The sequence below is a fragment of the Phyllostomus hastatus genome, unplaced genomic scaffold (genome assembly GCF_019186645.2).
Source record: "Phyllostomus hastatus isolate PE091 unplaced genomic scaffold, TTU_PhHast_1.1 phas_scaffold_317, whole genome shotgun sequence".
NCBI lineage: Eukaryota > Metazoa > Chordata > Mammalia > Chiroptera > Phyllostomidae > Phyllostomus > Phyllostomus hastatus.
The window spans coordinates 26,287,892-26,300,217 of NW_025334023.1; the positions used below are offsets into that span (position 1 = coordinate 26,287,892).

Below are 12,326 nucleotides of genomic sequence, written 5' to 3' on the forward strand. Positions count from 1 at the left end.
CCTGACAAAATAGCAGTTACAGTCTACTGTTGTGTGTATAAAACATTTTAAGTGCAAAAGGCAATTCATGCAATATTCAATATTAACAACTAACATTTACGCAGTGTTTTATAGTTCTAAAATGCTTTCATATATATTACCTCACTACCAGGTAAAAACTGAGAAATAGGTATTACTCATCTCCATTTTCCCAATGAAGAAACTGAGAATGAAGAAGTTTAATGTGCTCATCCAAGGTTGCAGTACCACATGGTTAATGAGTGTTTTCATATAAATTATACCCAACGATAATTAGTACTTTGACTTACTGGTTGTTTTCATACCTTTTCTGGTGGTTTTGACTTCTTTTTTTTAATTTTTCTTGTACTGGGAACACAAGAAGTTGCCTTATTTTCCAAGATAAGTCTATTTGTTTCTAGACCTGTCTGCAACTAGAAAAAATATGAGAGCCTGAAGTTAATGCTGTAGAAATAAAAGTTATGATTTGAGATTTGTCATGTAAAAGCCTACAAAACCTACACTTAGTAAAATAAGACTAGGAAATACATTCTAGCTGTATAACTATGTCTTCAACCAATCTGTCAATACCTGTCAAACATTTTAAATGAATAACCAATATCTCAATTTATCTTGAAGTGCAGTGTTATAATTTGTCCTATTATAGCTCATTGTTTGTAGTTGGCTCCATAAATTGCAGCTAATGAGTTAAATGCACTAAATCTACCTGCAAACTTATGCTTCAGTATTTTCTTCCTTTCTCACACAGAATCTACAACAGTGCCAGACACAAAACCAGCTGGACAGCAAAACACATTTCTTTCTCTTTTAAAAACTCATATACTTAAAAGATAAGAAAAAAGACTGAAAATTTATGTCTCAAAGAACTGGAAGGTATGTCAGCAAATGTCAAGCTCCTTAATCCAGAAGCTTAGTAACTGCATTAAAAATAATCTCCGTCTACATGGTAGAAATTCCACAAGCGATTACTAAGGATTTCAAATAAGGGCTATTTTCTCTAAACCAACTTACAACTTTACTTAAAGAATTTAATACACACATGCACATTTACAAGTTTATTCATCTAGATGTGGTTTTCAAACCTGCCTGTGTATCAAAATAGTCTGAAGATTATGAGAAAAAGTCAGATTGCTCCTCTCCAGGCCTCATGATTTTGAACCTTCCAGGTTTGGAAAATTTGTATTTAAAAGTATTTTAAAGTTCCTTGGAAAATTAAGATGGAGCTGAAACAAACATTTAGAACCAATGGATTAGTTAAAAGAAATACTAGGCCCTGACCAGTGTGGCTCATTTGGCTGGACATCATCCTGCAAACCAAAAGGTTGCAGGTTTGATTCCCAGTTAGGGTACTTGCCTGGGTTGTGGATTTGACCTCTAGTCAGATCGTGTATGAAAGGCAACCAACTGACATTTCTCACAATGATGTTTCTTTCTCCCTCTTTCTCCCTCCCTTCCCCTCTCTCTAAAAATAAATAAATAAAATCTAAAAAAAATACTTAGATCATTACTAATACTTTCCTCAATGACTGAATTCTCCGGGGAAAGGCTCTGTTCAATGACAAAGGAATATAGAATCTTCATTCTCAGGAGCATCTAAATTCCCACACATTTAACACTGTTTATAAAGAGTAAACTGATTAAATATAATTCAATGAACATGATATTACTATTCTAGAAGACCTAAAAAGCCAATGAGTTTGAATAGTATACAAAAGAACAATTTTTTCCAATAATTTAACTTTCAGCTTTTTAGTTCTTCCTGGAAGCTGTCACATATTTGTGTGGCAGAGTTTTAACATTTTAAAGTGCTCTAACTAGGAGTGCCAGTCAAGATGGAGGTGTAAGTAGAAAACCTTTGCTTCCTCGCACAACCAAATGGAGGATAACAATCAATCTAAAATCAATAAACCAAAAGCACCAGAAAATCAAATTGCATGGAACTCAGACAAACAAGCAGTTAAAGAAAAAGTCAATTAGAGCCAGACTAGTAATGCAGCTGGACCCTGCAAGGGAGGGGCTGACTGAAGGCAAAACTGAGTCTCTGAGGTGGCGGTAGACTATGGAGGGAGTTGCCCCCATGGGAGATACTCCCAGTCTCACTCAAGAGAGTCTGTTGAAAAGTGCTCTAGAGATGAGCAGGTGGGCTGCATTGTTCCCTCTCTGGCCCCTCCCCAATAGGCAGCTCTGAGGTCAAAGAGGGTTGCCTTGCCCAGGTGAATGAATACCTAGGGCCCCACCCCCTTACAACTTATTAGCTGCACTAAGACAAAGATATATCGCCCAAATGAAAGAACAGAGCAAAACTCCAGAGAAAGAGTTAAGTGATGAGGAGATAGCCAACCTACCTGATGGAGAATTTAAAGCCCTGGTAATCAAAATGCTCACAGATCTGATTGAGCTTGGTCAAAAAGTGAAAAAACAAATGAAGGATACCCAAAGTGAATGGAAGTAAAATACTCAGGGAAACAACAGTGACAGGAAGGAAACCAGGACTCAAACCAACAATCTGGAACAAAAGAAATAAACAAACATCCACCTGGAACAGAAGGAAGAATCAAGAATTCAAAAAAGTGAAAAGAGTCTTATAAACCTCTGGGACAAGCTGAAACATTCCAATATCCAAATTATAGGGGTGCCAGAAGGAGAAGAACAGCAGCAAGAAATTGAAATCATATTTGAACAAATAATGAGGAAAACTTCCCCAAGCTGGCAAAAGAAATAGACTTCCAGGAAGCCCAGAGAGTCCCAAAGAGGACCCAAAGAGGAACACACCAAGGCACATCATCAAGTTACCCAAGATTAAAAACAAAGAGAGAATCCTAAAAGAAGCAAGAGGAAACGAGAGTTACCTACAAAGGAAGTCCCATAAGACTATCAGCTGATTTTTCAAAAGAAACCTTGCAGGCAAGAAGGGGCTGGAAAGAAGTATTTGAAGTCATGAAAGGCAAGAACCTACATCCAAGATTACTCTATCCAGCAAAGCTATCATTTAAAATGGAAGGGCAGATAAAGCGCTTCCCAGATAATGTCAACTTAAATGAGTTCATCACCACCAAGCCCTTATTATATGAAATGTTAAAGGGACTTATCTAAGGAAAAGAAGATGAAAAATATGAACAGTAAAATGACAACAAATTCACAACTATCAACAAATGAACCTAAAAGAAAAGAAAAACAGAGAAAACAAAAACTAAGCAAACAACCAGAACAGGAACAGAATCAGATAAATAGGTATCACACAGAGGGATTTCGGTGGGGAGGGGGAAGGGAGGAATAGGGGAGAAAAGGTACAGGAAAAAGAAGCATAATTGGTAGGCATAAAATAGACAGGGAGAGATAAAAAAAAATGGTATAGGAAACACAAGACTCAAAGAACTTAAGTGTACAACCCATGGATATGAACTAAGGTAGGTGGGGAATGCTGGAGGGCTGGTGGGGCGGGGCAGGGCAGGGGTGGGTAAAGGGGGAAAACTTTAGTAGCATGATCAATAAAAAATACTTAAAAAAAAGAAAAAAACAAAGTGCTTTAATTATCTTTTTCTCTTGTTTGATCTAACACTAAGAAGATACAAAATGAAGATCAGTTTATCACTGGTAAAATTGGAGTCCTGAATGGTTAAATACCTTGCTTAAGGCTATACAAATTAGGGTGACCTAGACTTGGAACCACTTACCATGACGCCTGGCCATTGTTCTTCCACTACAAGAGTTTCACCATAAGAACTCAAAACCTTTACCGATATTACATTATCAGTAATAATTGATTTGGTCCCTACTCTTATGCCTGCCAAATAAAAAAGCAAAAATACCATAAAATAATTTTTCACATTAATAAAATAATGAACTTGTTTTATTTTGTATTGCATGTACAACGGGACTCACCACAAGATATATAAAGCACAACCTATAAGTTTCAAGTTACAAGTGAGGAAATGTAGATATAGTAAGTGGCCCACATTAAAGTGAAATTGGCAGAGAAACCAAGTAATTTCAAAATTTGTTGGCAGTTAAAAATAAAGCCACTTGACTACATAACTCAGAAAGCACACTGAGGGGAAAAATATACAAATTGACCAAAAGGTAAATATGAGAAAAATATATCAGCTTTAATAGAAAGAGAGTATGCTAAGTCAGTGAATTCTGGAAATCAGGAAGAGGAACAGACAAGGTAACAAAGATGAGATTAATAGAATGGTTCTAGTCCTGTGATCACACTCATGGAGTGATCTCAGGCATCTGGTCATAGCCTGAACTACAAAGCCTCCATTCCTAATTGTTTTGGAATCAGGCCCTGCTTCTTGTGTTAATTTTATAATGAGAAAAAATACATGCAAATGTTATACATATAAAAAAAGACTGGAACTGGGAGGGCAATATATGGGAGACATTTGAATAAATAAGCTCCTAAGGGGAGAGAATCAACAGTTATAAACATTAAGTTTTTTATTGGGCCTGTACATAAGACTTTCTGGGTACAGAAGTACTGCTAATTCTTCTGGAAATGCAGTTCTGGTTTTCGTATATAAAATGTTTTGGGGAATCCACATTGCCTTACCCATTCTACCTAGTGGCCATTGAATAGGAGAAAAATCTAAGATGAGTGAGCAAACTCATTTTCCTAATATGGTAGCTTTGGTGAATTAGTACAGCAATAGCTATTGGGGCAGCCCATTACCTCAACTTCTGTTTTGGTGTCTTGAGGCTACCAAGGAAAAGAAAGTACCTATAAGTAGGGTATTGAACAATGGTTTTCAAATATTTCTAATAGTGGCCCATGTGAAAAGTTTTACATATCTTATTATGTATATAGTCTGATATTTTTTAGTCTATTGATTTTTTAAAATACTGATTGTATTTTTAAAAACTCTAAAGAAATGCCGAGTTTTTACTCTGTAAAAATACTTACAATTTTACATATTAAACTATATATCTAAGAATTTATATTAGACCATTCCAAAATATAAATAACCTAAGAAGCCCACAGTTAATCCTCTGTTCATATAAAGAGAGTAGTGCAATATATGAGGAACCTAAATGTTCACATTTCAATGTACCTCAGCTGCTTTAGCCTGCATACGTTTTCTTTCCTTTTCTTCTTCACGAAGTTTTGCTTCCAACTCTTCCATTTTTTTCTAGTGAAAAAAACATTCGAAGTGTTAACAGTGAAAAAGTCTTATTGTCTATTAGTAAAATTTTAATATAGCAACAGAGGAATATGAGTACATATTTAGCATAGTAAATACAAGCTTGTTAGTTCATTCTGGTAATGGCTCTCAGCCTGCCAGTCAGTATCCCTGACACTCCTTTGTGATTCATTATTAGTCATTTGCAAGGTAGTTAAGAGGTTCAACACAATTATGGGTAAAATCTTTGGCCAAAGAACCCAGCTCTGTATGAAGGCACTCAGGTTAGATGGAAGCTAAATCTGAAACATTAGTGTCACTAGTATTAAACACTTTCCAAGAGAATCAATGAAAACTAAACTTAGATCACAGAACAACGTAAACCAAGTGATACAAGCCTTAGGAATACTCAAAAACATCTGATCTTCAAACATTAAGAAAAAACAAAACTCTTCAAGTACATCAAGGTTTTAAAATGTGAACATTCTCTCCAAATTACATTTCTCCCTTTAAAAAATTTCTGTTTCTTTGTTGTCAGATCACCTTTCTATAAATATCTTGTATTATAAAATGACCAATTTTAGCCCTGGCCAGTGTAGCACAGTGGACTGAAGGCTGTTGACCTGTGAACCAAAGGGTCATTGGTTAGATTCCCAGTCAGGGCACATGCCCGGGTTGCAGGCCAGGTCCCCAGTAGGGGGTGAAAGAGAGGCAACCACACACTGATGTTTCTCTCCCTCTTTCTTCTCCCTCCCTTCCCCTCTTCTCTAAAAATAAATAAATAAAATCTTAGAAAAAAATGAGCAATTTTACAAAAGAACTGATATTATACATTGATGAGTGAAAAGTACATTCACTGACTTCTGCGAGTGCCTGCATTGCAGTAAGTTTGTTGTATTCCTGCTCAAGAAGGTCCAATTTTTCAAGCTGGCTCTGAACATGTGTTTGATCATGTTGTCGTTCTCTTTCTAGGGAAACCTGGTAAATAATATTAAATACAGCATGATAATTTGACCAAAAAAACAAAAAAAACAAAAAACACTCTGAAAAACAACACCAAGTGTAACTTAGAATACAATATATGCTACTTTTTCCTGACCTTTCATAAAACTTGAGATACTATAGAGGAATTCTAGGGGAAAAAAAGATTAAGATGAAACCGCAGAAACATCAATTAATAAGTGTACTCCTGTTCTCACTATATAACATTTGGTTCTATTATAGTGAGACTATCATTATACTCTGAGATAGCATATTTACTAGACATACAATAAGCTACACACACTTTCAATTAGTCTAGTTCTCTTAAATAGTTTATCTCTTTATTAAGGCAATAATTATGGTTTTGGTTTTTATTATTTATACTTCCTCTGAATTATACATAAAACATCTCTTTTTTTCCCAGGTTAGGTTCAAAAATTTAAAAAGACTGTCACCTATCAGGTTTAAGAACTGACAATCACAGAGAGAACTATTAAACTAGGTAAGAAGTGGATGTATGCTAATTTAGGTCTGTTGGTAAAAAGCCCAATCACCAAATACTGTACACCTGAACTAGTAAAGAGTATATATCTTCACATACAAGTCTACAGCAATAGGTAATATACTATCAGAAATTTGAATTTGACAAAGTAATATAAAGCAAACTTTTTTCCCCCAGGAATTTGTGTGAACTACTAATTTCCTTCTATCCACCACAGTGGATAGTTTACTGCCTTTAAAAGAATACATTCAAGTTAAAAATTGGCAAAAATTATATTTTATCCAGCATTAGAACCATTCCTATTAAGCAAAATATTTAAAATTCACTAATTAAATGGGGCTATAATTCAAAGTAATTTATTATATATAGTCATGCACCACTTAACAACAAGGATACGTCCTTAGAAATGCATCACTAGGTGACTCTGTCATTGTGCAAACATCAGAGTGTACTTACATAAACCTAGATTGTATAACCTACCACAGACCTACACTATATATGGTATAGCCTATTGCTCTTAGGTTACAAGCCTGTAAACCATTTTACTGTACAAGACAACAGAGTAAATCAAACACAAGAGAAAATGATGCAATCAAGAGAGGTGTTAAATATGGGACATGTGAAGCTGCTACTGGCATAACATGGCATTTGTTTTATAGCAAACTTTCATTTTTCATATGTAGAAAGAGTATAATCTAAAACAATAAAAAGGATAGTACAGTAAATGCATAAATCAGCAACACAGTTACTTATTATCAATTTCAAGTATAATATACTGTACACAATCATATGTGACTGGTAATGCATTAAAAGTTTGTTTACACCAGCATCACCACTGAGTAATCTGTTGCACAATAGTGTTACAGCAACTACAACATTACTAGGTGATAGAAATTTTTCAACTCCATTAAATTCTTATGGGACCACCATTGTATATAGTCTATAATTGACCTAAACATTGTGATAAAACACATGATGTATGTCTAACAGGTATTCCTTGGCTAATTTGTAGGTTTGCTCCCATACTTTAAGCAATAAAGCAAATATTCCAATAAAGCAGGCCATGTGAATTATTTGGTTTACCACTGCATATAAACATTATGTCTATACAAAATTGTAGTCTATCAAGTATACAATAGCATTGGGTATAAAAAAAACAATGTATATATAACTTAGCCCTGACTGGTGTGGCTCAGTGGATTGAGCAACAGACTGCAAAGCAAAGGGTTGCCAGTTCAATTTCCAGTCAGGGCACATGCCTGGGTTGTGAGCCAGGTCCCAGTAGGGGGTGCATGAGAGGTAACCACACATTGATGTGTCTCTCCCTTTGTTTTTCCCTCCCTTACCCCTCTCTAAAAATAAATAAAATCTTTAAAAAAAAAAACAACAGAAACCAAAAAACAATGTGTATAACAATAAAAAATACTTTATTGCTTAAAAAAATGCCAACAATCATCTCAGGCTTCACAAACTGTAATTTATTTGCTAGTGAAGGGTCTTACCTTCAGTTTGTAAAATACTATCTTTGAAACTAAGTAAAAAAAAAGTGCAATAAAACTATGTATGCCTGTATTTGTCAAGACATTTTACTATTGTCTTATAAATGCTAACCTGAAAACTGAATATCCCAATGAAGAGATTTACTCTATTACTATATATGTTTTACATTTCCAAGCATTTGGGAGATTGAACCGAACACTCCCTCCCCCCTCCCCTCCTTCGCTACAGAATCTATCACATACAAGTGTTAGACAAACCACAGCAACACTAAATTATTATATAATTAAGTTTGAAAGCCTAAAAGAAAAATCTCCAGATGCAAGAAAAAAACAAAGGAACTCAAAAGCAAGTGAAGGGACATGGAAGTGAAATACCACATGAGGCAGTACTGGAACCTTGATATATTAAATACACATGACAAAAAGTCTCAGGCAATGTACCATCTGCACGATGCAAGAACCCCCAGCCACTAAATTAACATAATCTGAACCGGAACCGTGAAAATTATCAAGCCTTAGCAAAGGCAAATTAACAACTACATCCTAAGATTGTTAACACAACTAGTTAAGTATGAAATGCCTCAGGGGAAAAGAAAAAAACTTGGAAGAATATTAAGTGTATCATAAAAAAATATAAATATATATGTATTTCCTATGGGAAAAAAATCCCCATAAAGTGACTCGACAGAAGCAATGAATGACAGAATTGATATTCTGAAGACATGAGATAATTAAGAAGAAATTGAAAAAAGTTGTAGTGTTTAAAAAAATAAAAGGAAGGAGTAAAAACTTATGGTGCATCAAAAGTGGACCAAAGAAGATCCAATTGGAAGCAAAAAATAGCATCACTAAAATATATACCCAATACCATACAAGAGAGACCTATAATGCACATGAGAATTAGTAAACCATCTTCTCAAATATTGCTGTGTAATTATTCAAATATTTCTTGTAGGTCTAATATCTCTAACTTTCATAGAAAGCTGACTGAAGGTATAAAGCACAAAAATTTTCATACTGCAGAGCATCTAAGCAAAATATTAAACATATAAAACTTCAAATCTTGCATAATAAAATTAAGATTCCCAGAAATTATGGTGTTCATGAATTCAAAGTCCAGATTCATAAGAAAAAGAGATATTTAAAAACATTACACACACACACACACACACACACGTTGCAGATCTTCTCGCAAAGGTATACACACCGTTTTTCAAAGCATGGGTGGAGGGCAGGTCCAAGATGGTGGCATAGGAAGACCCTGAACTCAGCTCCTTCCATGGACACACTAAATATCTAGATATACCTATACAGAGAGCAACTCCTCCAGAAGAGGTTGACTGAGCAGCTTCTGCCCAACAAACAACAGTGGAACCACACAGAGAAGGGTAGCTGAGACAGAGGAGATGTGACAACAGTGAGAATGTACCCCAGATGCAGAAACCTACAGGATGGAGGAAGATCACTGAGAGGCCCACACAGATTTGCATGCACTGGGACACAGCAAACAAACCAGTGGTTTAAAGGGCACCTAGGCTTTAATGTGAAAGAAATCTATTAACCCTAAAACATCTGTCAAAACAGTGGGGAACTGCTAGAAGTCTTTCCGAGAAGAGGCCACAAATTGGGAGTCCACTTGCCCCTGTGTTCGGGTGAAACACCTAGCTTATCTTCTGAGGAAGAGAGTTAAAAGACAATGGTATCCCAGCATATATGAAGATTGGAGATCAAGAATTGTAGAGGACACTAAAAATGAGTAGGTGGGAGCTGTGAACACCAACCAGTACACCTGCTGGAAGAGGAAACTCATCAACAAAGGAACCACCAACAGATAACAACGGAAGAAGGTGAAGGAGGGTGTGGAAGCCACACTAACCTCAATCCAGGACTGGTCTGGAAATACAACTAAATGGTGGAGAAATCACCCAAAACAAAGAACTGAACAAAAGCAAGAGAGAAGCCTCAAAACCTTGTACACAGAGAAGAATCAGCTTCAACTCAACCTGTCCACACCTGCACAACAGATTATAAGACGTGGTGGGTGGAGTGGTCCTCAGTTAACCAGCTGGAGGGAAGGACCCACCAAAGAAAGATGCAACAACAATCAAAACCCCAAAGACATACAATACAGAGAGCCAACATAAAAAACAGCCCAAGACCAGCGAGCTCAGGAGACAAGGAACTGCATCACTTAATCTCACAGGTATTCTACCATAGAAGTTTACACCAGAAACCGAGGGAGTCAGAACAGATCAGTTTAAGAAGCAGAGGCTAACAAGAGAGTCTCACAAATAATGGGAAGACAAAGAAACAATCCCCAAATAAAAGGAAAGGAGGAAGCCTCAGAAAAAATGCTAAATGAAATAGAGGCAACTCAACTATTAGATATTGAGTTCAAAGCAATGGTTATCAGGAAGCTCAACGAGCTCACAATGAGCTACCAGAACTATAGGGAAACTACAGTGAACTCACTGCAAACTATATCAACATGAAAAAGGAAATAGAAACTATCAACAAGGGCCAAGAGGAAATGAAGAATACAATTTCTGAACTAAAGAACACAGTAGAAGGAATCAAAAGCAAGCTCCATGAAGCAGAGGATCGGATCAGCGAGCTGTAGGACAAGCTAGAAAAAAAACACCTGGAAAGACCAAGAAAAGAAAAAGAGGCTCAGAAAAGATGAAGAGAGGTTCAGGGAACTGCAGGACAACATGAAATGTAATAATATCCATATAATAGGGATAACAGAAGAGGAAGAAGAGGAGCAAGGGATAGAAAACCTATTTGAAAAAGTAATGATGGAAAATGTCCTAATTTGATGAGAGGAAAAAGTCACACAAATCCAGGAAACACAGAGTCCCAATCAAGAGAAACCCAAAGAGGCCCATTTCAAGACACATCATAATTAAAATGGCAAAATTCCAAGATAAAGAGAGAATCTTAAAGGCATTAAGGGAGAAACAGGAAGTAACATACAAGGGAGTCCCAATAAGGCTAGCAGCTGACTTCTCAATGGAAATGCTCCAAGCCAGAAGAAAATGGCAAGAAATATTCCAAGTAATGAGAACCAGAGGCCTGCAACCAAGGCTACTTTACCCAGCAAGGCTCTCATTTAAAATGGAAGCCAAACAAGGAGTTTCCCAGACAACGAGTTTCCCAGACAAAAGAAGTCTAAAAGAATACATCTTCACCAAACCAGCTCTGAAAGATGCTAAAGGGGCTTCTTTAAGGAAAGGAAGGAAAAGAGTGAGAAAGAGAGGAACACAGGTATGAAAAAGTACCTATCAATAATAACCTTAAACATAAATGAATTAAATGCTCCAATCAGAAGATATAGAATAACTGAATGGATAAGAAAGCATGACCCACACCTATGTTGCCAACAAGAGACCCACCTCAGGACAAAAGACCTACACAGATTGAAAGTGAAGCACTGGAAACAAATTTTCCAAGCAAATGGAAAGGGGGAAAAAAAAAAGCTGGGGTAGCAATACTTTTATCAGACAAAATAGACTTCAAAAAAAAAAAAAAAAGGGCCATAAAAAGAGACCCAGAACAACACTTCAAAATACTCAAGGGAAGAATCCATCAAGAAGGCATAAACATTGTAAATATATATGCACTCAACATAGGAGCACCCAAATACATAAAGAAAATCTTGGAGGACTTCAAGAAAGATATTGATAGCAACACAATTATAGTAGGGGATTTCAACAGCCCACTGTCACAAATGGATAGATCAAACAAAATATCAACAAAGATATTTCGGCATTGAACAATGGCCTTGATGAAATGGACTTAACTGATATATACAGAGTCTTACATCCCAAAGAAGCAAAATGCACATTCTTTAAAAATGCACATGGTACATTTTCAAAGATAGACCACATGACAAGACATAAAACAAGCCTCAACAAACTCAAGAAAACTGAAATCATATCAAGCATTTTCTCTGACCACAAGAGACTGAAACTAGAAACCAACATCAAGGAAAAAACTAAAAAATATTCAAACTCATGAAGATTGAATAGCATGCTATTCAACAATGAATAGTCAAGAATGAGATTAAGGAAGAAATCAAAAAGTTTCTGGAAACAAATGAAAATGAACTCACAACCACCCAAAAGTTATGGGACACAGCAAAGGCAGTCCTGAGAGGGAAGTCCATAGCCATACAGGCCTACCTAAAAAAAATAGAAACAT

General features: G+C 36.1%; 1 protein-coding gene across 1 annotated transcript in view; it reads right to left on the reverse strand.

Annotated features, from left to right (window-relative positions):
• The window catches only part of CEP57 (centrosomal protein 57), a 51,883-nt gene that overhangs the window by 11,633 nt on the left and 27,924 nt on the right, over positions 1 to 12,326 (reverse strand). The window contains exons 5-7 of the mRNA XM_045818239.1: positions 6,003 to 6,119; positions 5,073 to 5,150; positions 324 to 431 (exon numbers count right to left, since the gene is read on the reverse strand). Of these exons, the coding sequence (XP_045674195.1) occupies positions 324 to 431; positions 5,073 to 5,150; positions 6,003 to 6,119 (303 nt within the window). The remainder of the gene's footprint in view (positions 1 to 323; positions 432 to 5,072; positions 5,151 to 6,002; positions 6,120 to 12,326) is intronic.